The sequence below is a fragment of the Nelumbo lutea genome, chromosome 7, assembly GCF_056320005.1.
Source record: "Nelumbo lutea isolate HS-2025 chromosome 7, American lotus-T2T, whole genome shotgun sequence".
NCBI classification, from domain to species: Eukaryota; Viridiplantae; Streptophyta; class Magnoliopsida; order Proteales; family Nelumbonaceae; genus Nelumbo; species Nelumbo lutea.
Genome location: NC_142690.1, coordinates 3976704 through 3999254, shown reverse-complemented (window position 1 = coordinate 3999254; position 22551 = coordinate 3976704). Strand labels below are relative to the sequence as shown.

The 22551-nt window shown below is 37.3% G+C and overlaps 2 protein-coding genes and 1 pseudogene across 2 annotated transcripts; all 3 read left to right on the top strand.

Annotated features, from left to right (window-relative positions):
- The first annotated feature begins 2886 nt into the window (after positions 1-2886).
- Positions 2887-4088, top strand: LOC148844718 (polygalacturonase inhibitor-like). The gene has a single exon (XM_088956308.1). It carries the CDS (start codon positions 2893-2895, stop codon positions 3913-3915), a length of 1023 nt encoding a protein of 340 aa, XP_088812434.1. The 5' UTR covers positions 2887-2892; the 3' UTR covers positions 3916-4088.
- Positions 4089-12943: 8855 nt separating this feature from the next.
- LOC148844717 (polygalacturonase inhibitor-like) lies at positions 12944-14268 on the top strand. The gene has a single exon (XM_088955777.1). It carries the CDS (start codon positions 13060-13062, stop codon positions 14080-14082), a length of 1023 nt encoding a protein of 340 aa, XP_088811903.1. The 5' UTR covers positions 12944-13059; the 3' UTR covers positions 14083-14268.
- A 6055-nt stretch (positions 14269-20323) lies between these two features.
- On the top strand, positions 20324-21732 carry LOC148844716 (polygalacturonase inhibitor-like; annotated as a pseudogene).
- Positions 21733-22551: the final 819 nt, after the last annotated feature.

The window sequence follows — 22551 nt, the reverse complement described above, 5'->3', positions numbered from 1 at the left end:
ACCCGTCATCAAACGGCCCCCAAGTTGAACTTGTCAAACAAAGCTACTATTTGGAAAAACAAGAATTACATTAAGGCTTTTTTTTTTTTTTTAATATTAAAAGTTGGAAAGTTAAATAGCAAGCATCATTTGGCAATACGTTCAAAGGATGGCGTGTTATAGAGCTGAAGGTAAATAAGAAAATAGCATTCAACTTCATAGGTCTATGGAACAACTATGGTGTCCTAACTATCACATAGGCTACTTGACTTTATTTAATTCGAAAATTTTAATTTATTACAGCCACAAAACATTTTTCATGGTTTATGTACATAGGGCCTGGTTCACACTTCAAAGTACTGACACATGCAATATATAAAAATTGAGTATTATATACGATTCAAAGAGATGATACCCATGGATACCAAATGTTTTTGGTTTTAATCTTTGACCATAAGGTTATGTTTGGTTTGAAGGGAAAGGCTAGGGAAACCCATACTAGATTTGTAGAGGTTTCCCTAGCTTTCTCTACTTTTCCCTTCAAACCAAACACAGCCTAAGGGTATTAACTATGGAATATGGCCAAATATCTTAAGTCCCACTACTTAGCCTTTCTGTGGGTGTTTGATATCATGGCGTTGTTTGTCTTATTATTCCATTTCAATGATATGTACAAGCTATTATGCTTGAATTTTATTCAATTTCAATGTATTTTATTTTATTTCGAGTGTAAAACTCACTTTTAGAGGAAATATTTTTTTGACATTTTTCTGGTCTGATTCTATTTTGTCTGTGTGATGCCTAATGATGTTTAATGGCACTTATGTGTATATAATAAAACAAATAAAACAATTATTACTTTACACTTTATGCCCTTAACTATTTTTTTTTTCTTATTTCCAACACATAAACACAATAATAGACACAAAATGTAAGAAAAAAAGTGTGTAATGAATGTAAAGCCTACCTTTATATAGATTGGGGAATGGGGACGCTCGTGCTAATCTGCACGTAAGGCGGGACACATTCAAGTGACTTGTATGCCACGTTTAACCATACGTGGATAGGTGGAACAACCACATTGCCAAGTGATTGTCTAGGCGAACAGGGAAAGTTTATTTTCCCAATAAAGTTGGTCAATGGACCAAGTAAGTGATACCTATCTTCTAGGTGGGTAAATTAAGACAATGTTTGGTTCATTGCTCTAGGCTTCATTATTTCAGTTGCTCTTTTTAGGGAAGAATGAATAACATTAGAATTATTGGTTACAAAATTTTTACCATGGTTCACATTCTTTTTAAATAAAAAAATCAGCCCCACAGTACAAAAACTGAGTAGCTTGCAACATGAAAAATAATCATTCCGTATCTTGTTCATTTTCATTTTTTGAGGAAACTCTGGCTACAAAACTATTGCCATAGATGTTTACTTTTGCGAAAACACTTACAAAAGTTATAAAAGTAAATTTATGAAAAATACTTTTATGAAATCACTTTAATAAAGACACTTTTATGAAAACACTTTTACGAAAGTACTTTTATGAAAGTAATTTTATGGAAGTACTTTTGTAAAAGCATTTTTACGAAAATACTTTTTTACAAGCACTTTTGTGGAAGTATTTTTTTTTTTTACGAAAGTACTTTTGTAAAAGTATTTTTACAAAACGTATATGTCAGGTGGTAACCATTGACAATCAACCATCCATTAGTAAACATCTATGCCAACAGTTTTGGAGACCTAGGCTGGCGATTTATGAATATTGGTGCAATTTTTTTTTTTTTTAAGAATGAAAATGAGCAATATAAGACGCTTGTCAGTTTGAAAAGAATTCATTTTTAGGAAAAAAGTATTTGGTTCATAGCAATATTTTCTCATTCTAACTATTTTTACCCATTCTTATCCATTTTAAAGAATGAGAAAAAATGAGAATTAAACCAAACATTACTTAGCTTTTCCATTTTGGGAAATTTATCAATAGTTGAATAGAACAAAAATACCCCATTTTGATCATAAAATTTTTATGGTTAAAATGATCATTATTTTATTTAACTAAAAAAATAAAAGAACATGTTAACTGACAAGGTAGCTCAGATAATGTCTGAGGTTAGCGTTGGTTGTCCGGGGTCGCCATGTGTGTTGATGATGTTAATTATTGGGGTCATCTCCACCCCCATCAGTTATAAATGAGCCATTTGTGAACGACAACTGTTGGAGATGGGGGCTTAGATGAGAAGGTATTAAACAAGCATCAACTATTGAACTGAACATGTGGCCAAACCTTGATTTCCCTGTCTAATACCAAGGCTGAACCAGTGAATGGTCCCCCCGGAATTCACTCCATACCACAAAAACAATGGAGAGAGACGATAGGGAGAGAGTATTAACGTAGGCTGCGAGAATAAGTTAGTTGCCCACATTGCAAAGGGATATTCTCCAATATCTACCCAATGTAATGACAAATAAATGTGGTCATCATGATCAAAGATCAATTTAACGACTGACGAACTTAGCCCCGGAAAACAAACGGGACCTAGATGCATGCATTGGATGATCGGATAGACCTGGGGCCTGGGGGTGGTGACCCTGGGGAGCTGACCTTGTTCTACACCGACATAAATCCACGGATTTTGCCTTTTGTCCAACAATCAACAAATGGCATGTGGACGAGGTGGGACAAGAAATGTACATGATAGATGATACAAGCACACAGAGAAAAAAGCAATTCGAAACCAAGGGAGCTGGACATGGTTGACGAGTCAAAGTCTACTCTGACGTAATGAATGAATAAACTTAGCCACGTGTACTACAGCGTCTACCTCCTCTGTCCGTCTATAAATTAACATGTGTACATTGCATCTTAATCCATCCTCAGTCGCTACGCCACATACACAAACAGCTAGTGAAATTAAATTCATGGAGACTCACTTTTCTTCCCTCTCTCTTCTCTTCCTCTTTCTCTTCATCTCTTCATCTCTCCCATCTCCATCTCTCTCCGCCTCCGTCCGCTGCCACCCGAATGACAGAAGGGTCCTCCTGAGCATCAAGGAGTCCCTAAACAATCCTCCCATCCTCGCCTCCTGGAAACCCAATACCGACTGCTGTAACTGGGACCAAGTCGAATGCCACCCCAGAACAGACCGCATCACTCTACTCATCATCAGCAAAATCAATACTCCCGTCCAAATCCCAGAGGCCGTCGGCGACCTCCCTTACCTCGAAAGACTAATCTTCACTGAGATGAACCTCACCGGCTCCATTCCATACTCCATCACCAAGCTCAACAACCTCATGTTCCTTCGTGTCTGGATCACCACTCTCTCCTCCCTCATCCCTGAGTTCATCGGCCAACTCAAAAACCTCGAATACCTCGATCTCTCCGACAACCAGCTCTACGGCCCAATTCCTTCTTCCTTAGGAAACCTCAACAAACTGACTGGCCTTCAACTCGAAAAGAACAAACTCACGGGAAGCATACCCGACTCGTTTGGAAGGTTCAAAAACAGACTCGATTGGTTTGACGTCTCTCACAACCTGCTTTCTGGTAAGATTCCCAACTCGCTAGGAGAACTGGACTGTAAGACTACATCTATGGCTGATAACAAGCTCGTCGGGGACGCATCGATGCTATTCAAGGAGAACGGAAGGGTGACGTCCATAGATTTGTCGAACAACCGTTTGGACTTTGATATATCGAAAGTGAGGTTTCCAAAGAATGTGACATATGTGCAATTATCTCACAACAGGATTCGAGGGAGTATACCGGAGCAGGTCACCGAGTTAGTTAACCTGGAAGTGATGGATTTGAGTTATAACAGATTGTGTGGAAAGATTCCGTTCGGCGGGAAGGTGCAGGAGCTGGGTCTTTACTCGTTTGAACATAATCGTTGTTTGTGTGGTTCGCCACTGCCTGCCTGCAAATCAATCCGGTCACCATGATTGAAGACAATGGGTGTTTGAATATTCGAGTGTTTGGTATCTGCACAAAATTCCAGGTTAATTGAATAAAATGCAGCAAGCACTTCTTTTATGTTTTTTTTTTTTAATTATGCAATTTATGTGTGTTTTCTTCAGAAATAGTGGAAATAGTATTTTTTAATGTTTTGAATGTTAATTAATTTGCCATGAACTCTCACACAAGTATTTATTTGTTTACGGTGCAAATTTCATTTGCACTGGTGTTAATACATGAGGGTGCAATTAGGCATTGTGTAATTTCTGGTTTACTTCCTCATATTTGATTCACTCCGTATGAAACATAATATGGTCATCACTTTATATGAATTGATGCAAATTTTACATCAAATGGGACAAAAAAGGCATAAATTATAAATCAGATAGAGTTTAGAAGTGTAAATAATAAGCTACGCTTGGTAATAGAGCAAATGCAAATTCGTTCAATACAAATGAACAAAAGAATGGTTCATGCCATGTTCAGCCATATTTTAAAGATAGGTTGTATCGAGCGCATTTGTGTCTGATTGCAAAGCCACCTTACATAATTGTGATCGTTTTTTTAAAAGATTAATGCAAATGCAAAGCTCACTCTATTCCAAGCAACTTAGTGGATCAACTAAAGTTTGGTTAGGTACAGAACCCAGCTTGAAAATTTTATGCAGTACTGGGCCAGGTCCAAGGCCCATCCTAAATGTGCAGGCCCATTCAAGTTCTAACAAATACTCAATCTGAGCCTGGGTTTAAACCAGGGCTGTAATTGAGTTGAATTTAGGTAGGATCCAACTACATCCAAATCTTGATCCGACTATTGAAATCTTGAAATCTACTTAGGTCATATTTGAATTTAATCCAAATCCTCTTTATTGTATAATATCCATGTTAATTATTTTTTGATTCACACATATAATAAATATATAGGTACAAAATATTGAATTTATTAATTGTTAATTAATTCATATTTACATAATTATAAACTTCCTGGTGTAAGATTGTCTTACATACTGATTCCATGCTCGGATAAAAGAGATGGGTTGTATCAGGTTAGACGATATTAAACTTTTTGTTAAATCCTCGTGAATATGAATCTTGACTTTTTTTGTTTTTGTTTTTGTTTATACTAGAGTTTTTTTAAGGGAGCATTTGGTTTGATTTTCAGAATCAGAATCAGAATGGTTTATTTTTATAGTCTGTTTGGTTCATACAAGAATAGGAATAAGAATTGAAATAAGCTGGAATACGATTTAATTCGGAATAAGAATTGAAATAAGCTGGAATACGATTTAATTCTCAAGGGAGGAGGAGGGAATGACCATTCTGGGGCAATATCATTTCATCAGGAATGGGAATGGGTCGGATGGGGCAATATCATTTCACCAAGAATGGAAATGAGACTCGAATTCTGCCCAACCAAACAGTTGAAATTGAAATGATTCATTCTGATTTCAATTCCAAACCTCATTGCTGCAAACCAAATAGGACCTAAATAGAATGAATTGATGAAATAGCCAATCCCATATAATTGGGATAAGGCAGAGATCAAGGTTTTTAAAAATGGACTGGATAACGAACCATTCAGGGGTTCGGTTCCCGGGTTGAATGGTCCAACCATTCGAATTGAATGGGTGGCCCGTTTTAACCAAAAAAAAAGGTAAAAAACCATTAGACGGTTCAAACAGTTTGATCGCCTGAATCAACGGTTTACTGACCAAATCAATGATTTTAGCTAAAAGACGGTTTTGCGATAAAATGAAACCAATCAGGTGACCAATTCTCGGTTTTCCCAGCCCGATTTTGAAAAATTGGCAGGGATGATGATGATGACGCAGTATAATGATAAAATTTTAATAGGATTGAAATTAAAAACCAGCTCTAATTTGAACAGTTATATTCTGACTTTGATATTACGAGCATAGAAATCATGGAGAAAATGACTTTCATGAGGCCGAATTAATTATTTCATTACTTTGCCATCTGCGCATCGCTATAGTGTATAGTAGTATACCGTTGGCTTGCCTTGCCTATCAAAAATTCAAAATAGTCTTATACGATGGGCCTGTCACAAGGTAATCGGATCAATTGGTAGAGAAGTTTTAGGATTACGATCCATATCAAATTTATCCAAGCCACCAATGCTTCCTTTGGGACGGTTTCTGTATTTGAGGCGAGCTGCATTAATTAGTTGCTATTCGAGCTTGGCTTTACTCAGCTTGAGATTATACATAAATTAATATTAAGTATGTTAAAATATTTTTATAAAAGAATATAGATAAATTAATATTATAAATAAAAATATATTATGAAAATCAATTATACATAATTGTATTTAATTATTTGTATTATATATATATATATATATATATATATATATATATATATATATATATATATATATATTAAAAATAATATTTTACTATGAATTCGATTAAACTCATGAACCACTAAAATTAAGGGGGGTTTTTTTTTGAGATTTTGAGTGGGGGAAAGTTGGTCAATGGGATTTTGATTCCTATTGATCAATAATCCCGTGTTTATTTTTCAGATTAATGTGAGGAACAGGAAAATTTTATTTTCTTAGGTATCTCCTAGGTGGGGAAATAACTTGACAAAAATATCCCTTTTAATAATAAATTTTTACGACTAAAATGCACTTACCCAATAAATATTTACCCAGAAAATTGCATTTACGGAATACAAATTGACCAATTACTCGGTTTGAATCAAGCTGTAATTGATAAAGCCCTCCCAAAGGGCACTAGGTGACTAAATTCATATGAAGCTTCGTCAGCAAATCATCTATGTATTATTTCATTTCCGTTTTTTTTGTATTTCAAGATAACAATGGACACTCGCTATATTTCTTCGCTGTCTCTTCTCCTACTCCCTCTCGTTTTCTCTCCCATCTCCTACTCTTTTTGCCTCAATCCACTGCAACTCAGATGACAGGAAATCCCATCTCCTACTCTTCTCACAATCAAGAAATCCCTAAGCATCCCCGATCTCAACACCGGCTGCTGTAACTAGAGCTACGTCCAATGCAGTCCCAATACTAACCGCGTCATCCAACTCCTGGTTTACCAAACCACCATCAACTGTTCAATCCCGGCGGCCACCGTAGATCTCCCTTACCTGCAAACCCTGGAATTCACCGAGATCGCCAACCTCACTACCCCCATCCTCTATTCTACCACCAGACTTCAAAACCTCAAAAGATTCCGCATATAGAACACCACTCTCTCTGGTCCACTCCCTGCTTTCCTTTCTCAGCTCAAAAGTCTCGAATACCTCGAGCTATCCGTCAACCAGTTCTCCGACCTCATTCCCGGTTCCCTAGCAGAGCTCAATAAATTGACACATCTTGATCTCGGTTGGAACAAACTCACCGGAAAGCTACCCGACTCCTTCAGTAGACTGAAAGGTATCATAGACTTATCCGATAACATGCTTTCCGGTAAGATCCCCAAATCCTTCGGACATTTGAACTGTGAGGAGCTCTATCTGTCATCTAACAAACTCACTCGGGACGCATCAATCTTGTTGAGGGAGAATGCGACGATGACGTCGATGATTTTGTCGTGGAACCGACTCGACTATGATCTATCCAAGATCAAATTTGCCAAGAACCTGGCGTTTCTGGATTTGTCACATAACAGGATTCGACGAAGCATTCCGAAACAGATAACCGAACTGGATAATCTGCAATTGGGTTATAATCTGCTGTGTGGAATGATTTCGTTCGGAGGGAAGGTGCAGAAGCTCGGTGCTCGATCGTTTGTCCATAATTTGTGTTTACGTGGTGCACCTCTCCCTGACTGCAACTGATCCGGTTGCCGGAATATTGTTCAGTATCGCTGCAGCGAAAGGACCAAACCGAAACATCGTTACGTTGATGATTTTGGTTGGCCAGCCGCAGCCTAGGCTGCCTAGCCCGTAGTACATATCCTTTTTATTTTTAATTTATTTCTTGTATTGACAAATATGGCTGAGTAGAGGAAAACTATATTTCTGTATAAATCGGTTGGGATCTGAGTTCAAATCAGCCCCATCTCCGCCGTATATTAGAAACATCTACCAATGATAAAATCATCATTTTTGATATTATCATTGGAAAATATTTTCAATACATTGCATGTTCTGTGAAACGTTGTTGGGGGCTGATTTGATCTCTTGGGGTCTTAGATTCTTGTACAGCTGCGTTGCCGGGTCAGCTGACTAGTTCTAACGGCCTAACTGCCGTGTATTTCTCTAATATGGATCGTTATATGATGGATTTGATAAGCTTGCTCCTCACATCTCATCATATTACATAAGAAAAAATCTCTCCTAAGATTTCAACAAAAACCTCTCTTCCGTTAGTGATTCAGGAAAAAAATAAAATGACTAAATTACCCCTGATTAATTATCAGAGAATCAATAAAACATTTCAAAATGTAGAAATTGTCCTTGTTTCCCCTTCCTCTCACAATAGAAGGGAATGGCGTGAAACCCTACCTCCAATCTCCCCTCACTAGTTTTTCTCATTGATTTTTTCTTCTTCTTCTTCTTGGGAGCCTTGACCACATGGTCTTCTCCACTGCTCTCTGCAATAATCATCTACCACTGTGGCTGCTACGGTTATCCACAACCCGCCATTGCCAACTACTTCAATCACCATGTTCTTTCCTTCCTCGAAATAGAAATTGATTGGGCGAGGCTTTTTGGACAAATACATGGTTTACTTGTTCTCCTTCCCTGCAGCAAGCATCTAAAAGGCAGCAGATTAAGAAACAGCAAGAGTGGCTGTTCTAGAGCGATATAGTGAAAATGAAGTTGTGGGTTTTAAAGATCACAAAAATGAAAATAAAGTCATTGCGTGGATTTAAAGAATAATCACTTATAAATGAGAGCATTGGGGAGAGTGCGGGAACAAGAAAGTATTCGAACTCGACAAAGGGAGAGACAAAAATGAGGAACACGAAAATATGTGCTCAGCAAATGAAAGTAAGGGGGGAATTAAGTCATGAACCCATGTCTCGTCTTCAAAAATTGATAGACCATGACCAGCCGTGGAAAAGCATGAGAAACTCTATTGACAGTGGTAATCCCAGAAAAAGAAATAAGTGAATAGGGTGGAAACAGAGATGTGGGTATCATAGAGAAACAGATGACAAATAAAACCCATATGGAGGATTCTACGATTGGAGCCGTCAGTCATGGAAAAGAAAGAGAGAAATAGAGGTAGAGAGGTATTCATAGTGATGAGTTGAGGGAGGAAAAAATGTTTTTCCCCCTCTTTTTCTCGTTGTATTTATTTCTGTTTTATATTTCTTTTCAAGGCCTTTCAATTCACAGTCGAAAGAGAGAGAGAAGAAGAAATCAATGGGGGAGAACGGGGAAATGATTTCACGCCACTCCCTTCTATTGTGAGAGGAAGGGGATGCAGGGGCAATTTTGATATTTTGAAATGTTTTATTGACTCTCTCACAATTAATCAGGGGCAATTTAATAATTTTATTGGTTATTTTTGTTTGAATCACGGATGGAAGGGAGGTTTTTATTGAAATCTTTAAAAGTTCAGGGGATATTTTTGTTAAAATAAAATTATAAGGAAGGCTTATGATTTTCAAAACTTTAGGAAAAGATCCCAATTCGGATTTGGTGTGAAGTTTGCGTTGACCAGAGATCAATAAGGTGTGAAATGTTGACTTTTTCACTCCCGTTGGATTATCCTTTCATTACCGTTGACACGCTTTTCATTTTGCAACGCTATACATCTAATCTAATTGATCCCGTGGCGGTGCAAATCGAGTTTACACTAATAATATCATGCCACGTATGGTGGATAATCAAGGCAATCTCCGGTAAATCACTCTGAAAAAACGAAAATATAAAATAAAAGGAAAAAAACAGAAACAAAATTTCAGTAAATATTTCTTTGTGATCAATTATTTTATAAATCGACCCAGAACTGAAATTGCTTTCGGCACCGGTTTTTGGGTCAGTGATTATCCTGTCCGAACTCCAAATGGATGGTCTATTATAATTAAAAAAATAGAAATAATCAAAATCCATTATTTGGGTCAAAGGGGTCGATGATTCAATGGTTTTTGATAAAAGACGGATTCAGGGTGAAGTGAAACTAATTGCGTGGGCGGTTTCCATATTGAACAGTACATGATCTAGGCTCCATTTGGACAAGTGTTGGAACTTTGGGTAATTGAAAACTCAAAAACAAGCCAAAGGTATATTCATGTAATAGCATTTTTATAGGAACAAAGTTTTGCAATGTATGAAGGTGTATCAAGCATATCATATCATTCCATCCACATCCTGATACACTAATTAAATACTTGATGTTTGGGGATTTTGAAATATTCAGGAGATTGGCAAGAGCCTAAAAGTAAAACAGGCCCTTGTGAAATTTTGAAAAATAAAAAAATAACCTAGAGCGTGTTGGAAAACATCTGGTATGCACATCAGACGTAACTTTGTTTCTTACGTGTCAGTGTCTCAATACTTAGAACTTTTGGTATTTGAAAGTGGAGTTGCAAGTAGACTTGTTCATGGGCCGAGTCGGGCTTTCATTCTCTGTTAACAGATTTTTTTAAGGCCCGAGCCAGACCCCGGTCTATAATTTGGATTTGAGCCCGGCCCTTATAAAAAGCCCGAAGCCCGGGCCTGGGCCCGAGTCCGAAATTTAGCCTATGTTGTTACTACTATTGAAGCGATTGAATAGAGAGAGATAAATTATAAAGAAAAAATAAAAAATGTATATATTAAATTATAAATAAATATATATATATATATATTTCAATAAATATTATATTATTTATATAATATATAAAATACACATTATATACTTTATAAAATATATAATGCTGAATTAGGTCGGGCTAGGCTCGGACTGGACTTTTTTGACAAATCCTGAGCCCGGCCCGAAACACAGTCGGGCGTACTGTGTTAAGCCCGAGGTCAAGCCCGTGGGCCTAATTACATGACCCCGACCAGGGTGCAGGCCAGTCCGGGCCAGGCCGAGCCAAGCCAGGCTATCGAGCTGCCCGGCCCATAAACAAGTCTAATTGCAAGTCTTGTAGTAAATAAACATGCATATACACTACAACAGAATTGTATTTGCAAGTTGAGTTGTTTAGAGAAGAATATGAAGTCTTACTACATTCATGCAACAATTAAAATTTCAATATAAAAGACCTTACCATGTATTTGAATCAGCCCTTCAATCTATGGGCAAGTTTTATACTGAAAAATGAAACTTTGACTTCCCAAGTTTTGTTTGAGAAAACCATAGAGATAAGGTGAGGTGTAGTGTTAACTTAGACTAGTACAAGAGTAAATGAATGGACAACTCCACATTGACTAAAATATGATACTTGTGTGTAGGAAATTCTCTACTCAATGCAATTAGGGAACAAAGAAAAACAACAAGGAAGAAAGAAAGACTGGATTGTATTGGATCATACTAAGGTGCTATATATGAGTACGACCTAGATGGGCCAAAGTAACTAAAAATGGTTCTAAGATATATAGGGAAATGTCTAAGATAGACTAAATGTAACCCTAAAATGACAAAGTTATTCCCAAAGATAGAAACTTACAAAACAAGCCAAATTGTAAAAATGCCTCAAAGGTTGGAAAGAGTGATTATCTTATGAGCTGCTTTAATAAAATCCTCATCAGTGTCCTAGTATGTTCATCACTAGTAGATCTATTCATGGGTTGCCTACCTGTCGTCTGTGAAACTCAGAATGGTGGCTGCCTACCTGGGTTTGCACCGGTTCTTGAGAGTGAGAGTGAGGAGAGAAGATAAAAGATGAAAATAGGGAATAGGAAAGGGTTAATCAATTAGGGTTTACAATAAAATACAAAATGTCGGGTTGGGTCCAACTTTTGTGACAAATCCCGAGCTCAACTCATAAAATAGTTAGACTCGGGCTTTTAGTCCCAAGGTCAAACCCGTGGGTTAAAATCTATGCACAAGCCCGTCCGGGGGTCAGGCCGGGCCCAGCCAGCCCATAGGGCTACCCGGCCCATGAACAGGTAAAATCAGGCTCATCTAATCATCACGAGACCAATGAAATGCCTACACAATTACCCCTCCCCAATTGATGAATTCAATGACAGGAATATCCTAACAAAGGACAAAGATATGAAGACAATACCCATAAAAAGAAAATTAATGCCAATGAACACTGAAGGACATGTATAGCAAACGGCTCTCTATTTTAAGTGTAATAAAAATGAACTTTGCCACCGTCCAAATGAATATAATAACATCACAAAGTAGTGGTCTAGCTGTGGTGGTATACTGGTATTACAATTGCTTGTTTTTTTCTTTTTTTTTCTGGTTAATTAAGTAGATATCGTTGCTGGGAATTTGGGACACAGACAGTGGTGGATTACTGGATTTTGATCATTCTGAAAACCAGTGACTCAAGTTTCCACTGGACCCAGATCCGAGATATATGCTCGTACTGGGTATATAAAAATATACATGTTAATTAGCTGGAACCTCATTTGTCTTTTCAATTTTCATTCATTCATTTTGCGGTTTCGAATCCCCACTTGGATTTGAGTGAATTGTGCCGATGAAGTCATGGTCTCTCGCTTTAGATAAGTATCGATCAGTCCATATTGACTTTTAAGATTGAGATCCAGCGCGCAGAGATAAAAATTAATATCGAAGACGAAGACGAAGACAAAGCAAAACAAACCACTTAATTTGACAAGTTTATTTAGATAAAATTTTCAGCAGATGAGATGATCAAAAGATGAATCGAGCTTTTGGCAAGGAAATCGACTTTATATTTATATGTTTTTTTTTTATGGGGTGATATTCTCAAAGCAAGGCTTTAAGGAGAGTTGTGTGAGCATTGAAACCGATATATTTTGACAAGTGGCACAGTCCTTGCATACAGTTTTTAAAAGTTAGAAAAGACTAAAAAGCTTCAATTGTAACTTTCCCAAATTTGATGTTTTCGTTATTTTTGAGTCTTTTATTTTAGATCTTTCAAGCTTAACAAACTGCGCCTTAATCTGTTTGGTCTTTAATTTGATGAATATGACCATCTTCATGACCTATATATATTACAGGTAGTCTATCCTCTCTGTATACATACAGAGTCAGCTGAGTTGATGGACACTCACATCTCTACTAGTTCTGCTTCCCGCTCTCTCTTCCTTCTTTCTTTCCTCTTCATCTTGTCTTATCTTTCATCTCCCACTCTTTCCACCTCTGAGCGTTGCCACCCAGATGACAAAAGAGCTCTTCTAAGGATCAAGGAGGCTCTAAACATTCCTGACCACCTTGCCTCCTGGAATGTTAGCACAGATTGCTGTTACTGGGACTACGTCGGATGCCATACTGAAACCAACCGCATTTACCAACTCCTCATTTACGACACCAGCATCCACGGACCCATCCCACCGTCCGTCGGCGACCTTCCCTACCTCGAAACCCTTGTGTTCAGCGACATCAACAACCTCACTGGCCCCATCCCCTACTCCATCACCAAGCTTCAGAACCTCAAAATGCTGCGTATCATCTGGACCCCTCTCTCCGGCCGCATCCCTGATTTCATCAGTCAAGTAAAAAACCTCGAATACCTTGATTTGTCCCGCAACCAGTTCTCCGGTTCCATCCCGGCTTCCCTTGCCAATCTCCGGAAACTGACAGGTCTTCAACTGGAAGGAAACAAACTCTCCGGAAGCATACCCGACTCATTTGGTAGATTCAAGGACAACTTGTATGTGTTCGTCCTATCTCAGAACATGCTTTCCGGCAAGATTCCCAAGTCGTTAGGCCAACTGGACTGTGAGTCAATCGACTTATCTCATAATAAACTAGTTGGGGACGCAAAGATGTTGTTCAGGGAGAATTCAACGGTGAAGGGACTTGATTTGTCGAGGAATCGACTAGACTTTGATCTGTCAAATGTGAAGTTTCCCAAAAACCTGACGTTCTTGGACTTATCATACAACAGAATTCGGGGAAGTATCCCTCAGCAAGTCACAGAATTGGATTTGTGGCGGATGGATTTCAGTTATAATCGGTTATGTGGAAAGATCCCGGTTGGGGGGAAGGTGCAGCAGTTCGGCTATGAGTCATTTTCCCATAACCTCTGTTTGTGTGGTACGCCACTCCCCGAATGCAAGTGATCGGCTGGGTTGGCCGGCGACGGCATGAATGAAGGCCGCAAAGTTTGAATTTTCTGGTGTATGGCTTGTTTGATATAGTTGATTTGAAAATGATAAATAATAAATTACACTAAACCTCTAGTTTTACAATTACCACCAATAATATCATTTTGTAAATCATGGGTTCTAATGGCAATACATGATATGACAAAATTATCCCTATTAATAGTTAATAATGACTGGTGACTTGAACTGTAAGCTTTGTAAGACATACACAATTCTAGTAAAATGATCAGAAGCGATGATACGAGGAACGGGACCCCCAACAAGCATCCCATGAACAAAATATAGCACATCTTAATATTCAAGGATACAAGATATAGCAGATGACTTAGTAGGAGTTGTGCTTTAATGAACAAGGTGATTTAATGAATCTCTTTGCGACCTTGTAACTTTCTTGACAAAATAGGCATTATAGGTGCTTCATTCCTTTCCTGATTAGCGATACTACAATCACTGATAAAACGGAATTCTCTCCATTTTCTTAATTTCCATCTTCTCAATAGATATGTGATATCTATTGTATTACTGAGTTGCGACTGTGAAAAAATAACAACACAAGATATCTATAGGTTAGAATGAGGTCCAACAACGAAGGGTTTCCGTTCATCTCCTCTTCGTCGACTCAAACCAGGTATATTCAAACCTTTTTTTTTTTTTCACTTTTTTTTATATTTGAAAAATTAAAAAAGAAGGCATAAGAGAAGGGATGACCAGCCGTTTGATGATTTCACAGATATGAGATGTTGGTATTATGCGTGTGGTTGATGTGTTAAAATGCCCCATTAGTTTGTCAGTAAATAAGAGAGAGAAAGTTGATCAATGGATATCTTTCTTAGATAAAACTTATCTATCTCATCTGGGATAAAACATAATAAAATAATTTTGTTCATTTTAATATTATATTTTTTATAAATAAAAATGTCATCCTATTATTTCAGAATCCAAGGAAATAAAAAAAAAAAAAAAAACATGAATCACTTATCCAAATAAATTACAAAATTATAAGCCAAGAAGGCCGAAAAGAATGCAATAGATCCAGATCGATCATGAAACTCAAAAAATATGGATAAATACACTTTCCCCAAATCAATGAACGAATGAAAAACGACCAGGGCATTTTTGTTAATTCATTTACATTTTAATTTTCTTATACACTTGCCCATCAACTAAAAGTAAGATGCTTAAGATATTCTTTGTCACGTCCGGACCATCATTATATTTATCCATTTATTAGTCTCAACTATATCTTCTCTCCTTTGACGTGCCACACAAGCCCACAATGCGCGCACATGCCATACAGCTGAGCTAGTACTATATTAGGTGGATAGTCCACTACATAGTGAACCCATCGGTTATTTAATACGAATGGTCGTTATTACCTAATTGTATATGGATCAATTATATATGGGGCATGGAAAGCACTATTCTCCTACATATATACAATTTCAATGAAGTAGCTAGTTCCATCCATTCACATGGTAGAAGAAATGTAGAGTGGGCCACAAAGCTTATCCCTGCACCATTGTCTCCCAATTATATGGATTTGGTTACATGAATTAATTCTATCTATTCTATTCCATTAGGTGTTATATCCATTCTTAAATTATAAACCCTTCAGGCTTAGTTTCGGAAGGAATACAAATATAAATATATACAATGCAAATACATACAAAATAACACAAAATATATATGATTTTATACTCTATATATTTACATTTGAACCTAAAACAATTTTTATTACTTCAATTCCTAGCTCTTTCAGTCCTTTTACTGCATGAGTTCAACTAGAAATGCTTACTACCGATATCATATCTTTCCGGCAGCATAACTTTTCCTTTTGCGCATGTACTCAAATCAAAAGAAAATTTATCACCTATTGAAACTGCTACTATATCCAAAGTCCGAGCATCAGAAATTATGATTTGAGAAAGGATAGTGAGGGTTTTAAGCCGAGATTTGCAACATTGATAAAGGGTGGTCGTATATAAGAACATGCATTCTGCCTTTTTGTGGCCCCACCCTACCCTGCCCCCATATGGGGTTATGGAATATCCTGATACGTGGACTCCATTAAGGGACGCGGCTGAAAGACCTATGCCCTACATGTTACTTTTCAGCTAAAAACAAATATTTTTCTTTTCCTTTGTTGGAGAAGCTTATGTGGATGATTCATTATTAGGCTTCGTTTGTTTAAAGTGAAAATTTCTTTGCACTGGTGTAACAGTATGCAAATGTGTAAGTGTAAATTTTGATTTATTATTTATTCATTTATTTTATATTTAATTCAAAACAAAGTACGTATAATCCTAGGCAAAGTTGAATTAGAATTCACACTTCACACATTTTTTTTCATATGCACTCCCATACAGTTGTACTGGTGCAAATGAAATTGCACCGCCAACAAAGAGTCTTAAGGTCGATAATCTTATTTGGGAGGAAGTTTTATATGAAAATAAATTTTAGGGAAAATTTCAGATTAATACTCTATACTTTGGGGCTAGTTTCACTTTGGTCTCTCAAACAACCGAACTTCAAGATATGCTAATCTAGTACCTAAGTTTCTAAACTGTGCCAATTTATTCCCTATCATTAACAAGCCTGTTAGTTAATTATCTCTATCTCGTGATGACATGTGTGACTTAAAACTTTTGAAATATCAAAATTATCCTTTGAAATATAATATTGTTCATCATCTTCTTCCTCCATAATCAATATTGAACCAAAGCAATATTGATCTATCAAATCGATTTTTAACAAGCCTGTTAGTTAATTATCTCTATCTCGTGATGACATGTGTGACTTAAAACTTTTGAAATATCAAAATTATACTTTGAAATATAATATTGTTCATCATCTTCTTCCTCCATAATCAATATTGAACCAAAGCAATATTGATCTATCAAATTGATTTTTAATAAACTACTTTTCTCCATCAGATCAGTCTTTGACAAAACGAATTCAGTATGGCATTCTCTGGATTGTTTTCTGGTGTCATCTTCCACATATTAGATCCAGTGCAAAAAACTAGTTAATAAAGAAAACTAGATGACACCCAAAGGGCACTTGTGTCCTTTTATATGCTATTTAACGATTGAATAATTATAAATGCTAAATTAACACGCTTTGAAAGTTTAAATATTAAAATTTTGAGACCAAAGTAAGATTAAGCCCAAAATACAGGATACTAATATACAATTTTCCCTAAATTTTACTAGGAAGACTAATCTTTGCTATGGATGCCACTAACACAATGTCAATGTGTGGTATAAGGCTGATAATTTCTGGAGGACTGAACATGTGACCAATCCAGAAAGTCGTGTTTGAGTCCATTTACAGCTGCATGCAACACCATAAAAGATGCCAAATTACAAAAATGATCTTATGGAGGTCATTCCCAAAAAAGTGGCCCTTGATGAGCCACAATGACTACCAATGATTCTAATATAGAATAATCTCTAAAATTGCCCAATAAGTCTAAAACGATGGAGTTAATAAAATATAAAATACAAAATCAATTCCCCATTCCCAATCAGGCTAAAATGCATTTTAGCCTTACTAAAGGTCCGTTTAGTTTGCAATCCGAGTCGGAAGTGGAATTGAAATTGAGGTTTCAATTTGGTTTATGAGAATATGGCTTTGGAATCAGAATCAAAATGGGTCATATCCATTCTAAGTATTTGATTGGGTGGAATTGGAATTCAATTCTTATTCTTGGTGGAATGACATTCCTCTATTTAAGGGATGGCCGTTCCCTCGGCCATTCCCTCCCCTCTTTTGGCAGTGAAATCTCATTCCAGTTTATTCTAATTCCGATTCCAATTCTTGTTTGAATCAAATAGACTATAGGAATGGACCATTCCAATTCTGATTCCATCTATGAATCAAAGAGATCCTAAAGTTTGTCAAAATTGGAACCAGACTGATCTATTTCTATAATTTGTTTGGTTTATACAGGAATTAAAATACATTGGAATGGGATTTCATTCTCAAAAGAAGGGGAGGGTATAGCCATTACTTCCAATGGGTGAATGCCAGTCTATCCAACCAAACAGTTTGAATCAGAATGGCCCATTCTGGTTCTGATTGCACACCCCTATTCCTGCAAACGAAACAGGCCCTAAAAATATGACAACAAAAAAGCAGTTGTGTTTTTTTTTTTTTTTTCCATTTTTGAGCCTAGTCAATCCTATGTTGTATAATGGGAGGAAAAGCTCATCTTATTGCTTGTTATCACAAGACCTTTAAAATTCCTTAAATAATGTAAGAATATATCAATGTTTTTGAACCATCATTGACCCAGATGGTCGGACCGAGAATTGTTTAGGCAGTTGGTTCTGTCTTACCCCAATCCCGGTCCCCGACTAAAAACCCTTGAATTGGTCAATGACCTGTTGACTTGGGTGGTTGAACCATTAATTCGTTCAACGATTTTTGACTATTTTTTGTTTTAACTTTTTAATTTTTTATTAAAATGGGGTGATTGAACCGTCGGCCCAGAAATCAGTGACTAGAACAATTTCAGTTCCGAGTCATTTTTAAAACATTGGATTATATGGTAATATAAACAATTTTAACCCTAACAACAACTTTGAATAGTGTTAAAAATTTATAAATTATAGTTTTAATGGGACCTGAGAATATCACATATTAGAGTTGAGGTACTCTTACTTCAAGTTGGAACTGGATTGATATTAAACCCAACCCAACGGAATCCGGTCCAAGTTGCACCCTAGTCTCTGTATCTGCAACTAAGCCCATAGGTTGCCCGCGAAAAGCAAATTATATAATGATCTGAGATGACTGAATCATCTAATTCAAGCCGTCCTTTATCCTTGGCTTTCCAATGGGTGTAATGAAAATTATGAAACCCCACTCAAATGAATATAATAACTAGACGAAGCGGTGGTCATCTTTCAAGCTTATTTTCTTCTTAGATCTCTTTTATTGGGGAGTTGGGAGTTAAGGTGTCGATTGGATTGGATTTGATCCAATCTGATTCGGTTCAATATGTTTCTATTAAAGATGAATTAGGTCTAATCCAATTCAATGAATACTTTAGACCATTTTGGATTGGTCTAATTTAATGTTTGGATTGTCCAATTTGCTCAAATTGATTTTAATTTAGTATGTATTTGGAATCATAGGCCTTTATTCATTAAATGTTTGTATTTGATTTGTTTGCAAAACTAGGAAAAGTAATAATGAGCCCGTTTATTAACATTTATGCGCCACTAGGTGCCATTAGGCACCACATCAGCAAAACAATGAATAAATGACTACCTGTTTGGGAAGGTGCTAAAATGAAGTTTCCTCCAACAGTAGGCATGCACATAAATCAAGGCTTATTTTTTTGAATCTCTATGCATATGGATCCACATAATGAGGGAAATTCTGAAGTAGTGCCTATGTGGCAGCATTTATTCAATAAACGCTCACGGTTCAAAAACATGCTTAAATTAGTTCCTAAACACACACTTAAATTAGTTCCAACTCAAACCTGGTCCATTGACCCCTGTATTCTTATCTTCTATAAAGAATCAGATATTGGTTCAATCCAGCCAAATCTAATATAAATCCATTACATATAGGCTAGGACGAGTCCAATCCAATAAATACTTTAGACCATTGAAGTCTGGACTGGTTGGTTCAATTTAATATACTTTATTGGCCCATCCAATTCGTTTAAATTGATTTTGACTTTGATAGGATTCGGCCCAAAATTGATTAATTGATAGTTGAGTTCACATCTGTGTCCCATAGCACATCCCAACCTTATATTGAGAACATCTCTCGATAATGTCTTGTCATCCCCCGTACTTATCATCGGGAGATGTTCCCAATACAAGGTTGGGATGTGATGTGGAGTGCCGCGTAGATGTAAAATCTAATTCACATCCCTAACTAGGTGGGGCCTATTTTGATTTATTGGGCACCATTTGAGTTTAGATCTGCACCCCACAATGGGGCGCCCCACAATGTCCCACAGTGCATCCCCGCCTTGCATTAGAAACATCTCCCGATGATATCGTTCCCAATACACGGCGGGGATGCGCTGTGGGACATTGTGGGGCGCATATGTGAACTCTTTCCATTTTCCGATACACAGTTTAGATTTGCATGATTACGAGGATGAAGAATACATGTAAGCTGGTGGCTAACAATAATAAGAAATTGTTTTTGAAGACAAACAGCTTGGACATTAAGATGGAGCACACAGAAAGCAAACCAATTGAGTCCCTCTGGATTGACTAGTCAAATTCTCTGCCCTCTAAGAATAATCAAGATAGCATCTGGTAGTGCAGCGCGGCCACCTTCCTTTATAAATCAAGAGAGGTCGTCGTCTAAGTATCAACTCCTCTGACCTCTCACATACAGAGAATATGGACACACACAGTTCTGCTTCTACTTCTTCTTTGCTATCCCTTCTCCTTCTTACTCTCCTGCTCGTCTTGGGTTCTCTTCCATCTCCCACTCTTTCCACCTCTGAGCGCTGCCACCCAGATGATAAAAGAGCTCTCCTAAACATCAAGAAAGCTCTCAACATTCCTGAGCACCTTGCCTCCTGGAATGCCAGCACTGACTGCTGTTACTGGGACTACGTCGACTGCCACACTGAAACCAATCGCATCTACCGACTCCTCATGTACGACACCAGCATCCACCGCCCAATCCCGCCGTCCGTCGGAGACCTTCCCTACCTCGAAGCCCTTGTCTTCAATAACATCAACAACCTCACGGGCCCCATCCCCTACTCCATCACCAAGCTTCAGAACCTCAAGATGCTAAGTATCATCTGGACCCCTCTCTCTGGCCGCATCCCCAATTTCCTTGGTCAACTCAAAAGCCTCGAGTACCTGGATCTGTCCCACAATCAGTTCTCTGGTTCTATCCCCGCTTCCCTTGCCAATCTCCAGAACTTGACAGGTATTCAACTGGCAGCGAACAGACTCTCCGGAAGCATACCCGACTCATTTGGTAGGTTCAAGGACAACTTATATGTATTCGTCCTCTCACGAAACATGCTTTCCGGCAAGATTCCCAAGTCGTTAAGCCAATTGGACTGTGATTCGATCGACTTATCTCATAATAAACTGGTAGGTGACGCGTCGATGCTGTTCAAGGAGAATTCAACGGTTAGGGGGCTCGATTTGTCGTTTAATCGACTGGACTTTGATCTATCAAATGTGAAGTTTCCGAAAAACCTGACGTTCTTGGACTTGTCACACAACAGAATTAGGGGAAGTCTTCCTCAGCAGGTCACAGAATTGGATCTGTGGAGGATGGATTTCAGTTTCAATCGGTTGTGGAAGGATCCCAGTTGGCGGATAGGTGCAGCAGTTCAGCTATGAGTCATTTATCCAAAATCGCTGTTTGTGTGGTACGCCGCTGTCCGACTGTAGGTAATCGGGTTGGTCAGCCGGCGATGGCATGAATGAAGGCCACACGGTTTGAATTTTCTGGTGTATGGGTTTTTTTTTCATTTGTTCAGAAATTATCAGGTGTGAGCATATGTCTGTTCGATTCGGTTTCATGAGGGAGAACCCAGAACCTATCTTATAGGGGTTGGTCGCAGGTTTTTGGAATCCGAACTTATTCTCTGAAGGTCGGTTTTGGTCTTGGCTGTTCTAGGGTCGGTTTCAAGATCTATTCGTTCTTTCTTTACTCTCCCCGGAAAAAAATAAAACATGCCTTTTAAAAACTTGATTTTCAATAATAATAATAATATATATTTTAAAACTTATATTATCTCTATTGATTAAATTGATTAATTTAATATATAGATTATAAAAATATATTAATATATGGTTGAAAATTTGTCATTATAATTTAAATTTTATAAATATTATCTTTTACATTATTTATTATACACATATAAATATTAAAATGAAAATAAATGATTAAATCATTTAAATAACTCAATGGTCTAGTGAGACCATGGCTTTTGTAACAACGAGTGTTTGAGATCAAATATTCACATCTTTAAAAATATTTTAGAATTTATTTCAAAACAAGTTCAGTTCCAAGATCAGTTCTACCAAGGTCAATCAAGGCTGGTTCATCGAGTTGGTTCGGGTAGGATAAACCCCTAGACCCTAGAATCGACTTGGGTGGGGGTGAGTTCCATGAATTTGGAACCATATTCTACCCTATAACAGATCAGATAGAGTCAGTTCAAAACCGAATCCATTTGGTTTTGGGTAGAACCTACCCATTTGCTTAACCCTAGAAATTATTATTCAAATTAATAAATAGTAAATTACAGCATACCCTTGATATTTATGAAAAATATGATCAACTTTGAAGCATAATTTAAGATCCGTTTGGTTCTCCTTGGGGACGTGAAACAGTCCATGAACACCCAAATCCTTATCTCCCTAGCTGCTTAGCTATGCCAAGTTCATTATAACATGATGCCATGAAACAAAT

Bases quoted from the DNA above. Each gene is read 5' to 3' on its own strand.
- LOC148844717 (XM_088955777.1), top strand. From the start codon at position 13,060: ATGGACACTCACATCTCTACTAGTTCTGCTTCCCGCTCTCTCTTCCTT.
- LOC148844718 (XM_088956308.1), top strand. From the start codon at position 2,893: ATGGAGACTCACTTTTCTTCCCTCTCTCTTCTCTTCCTCTTTCTCTTC.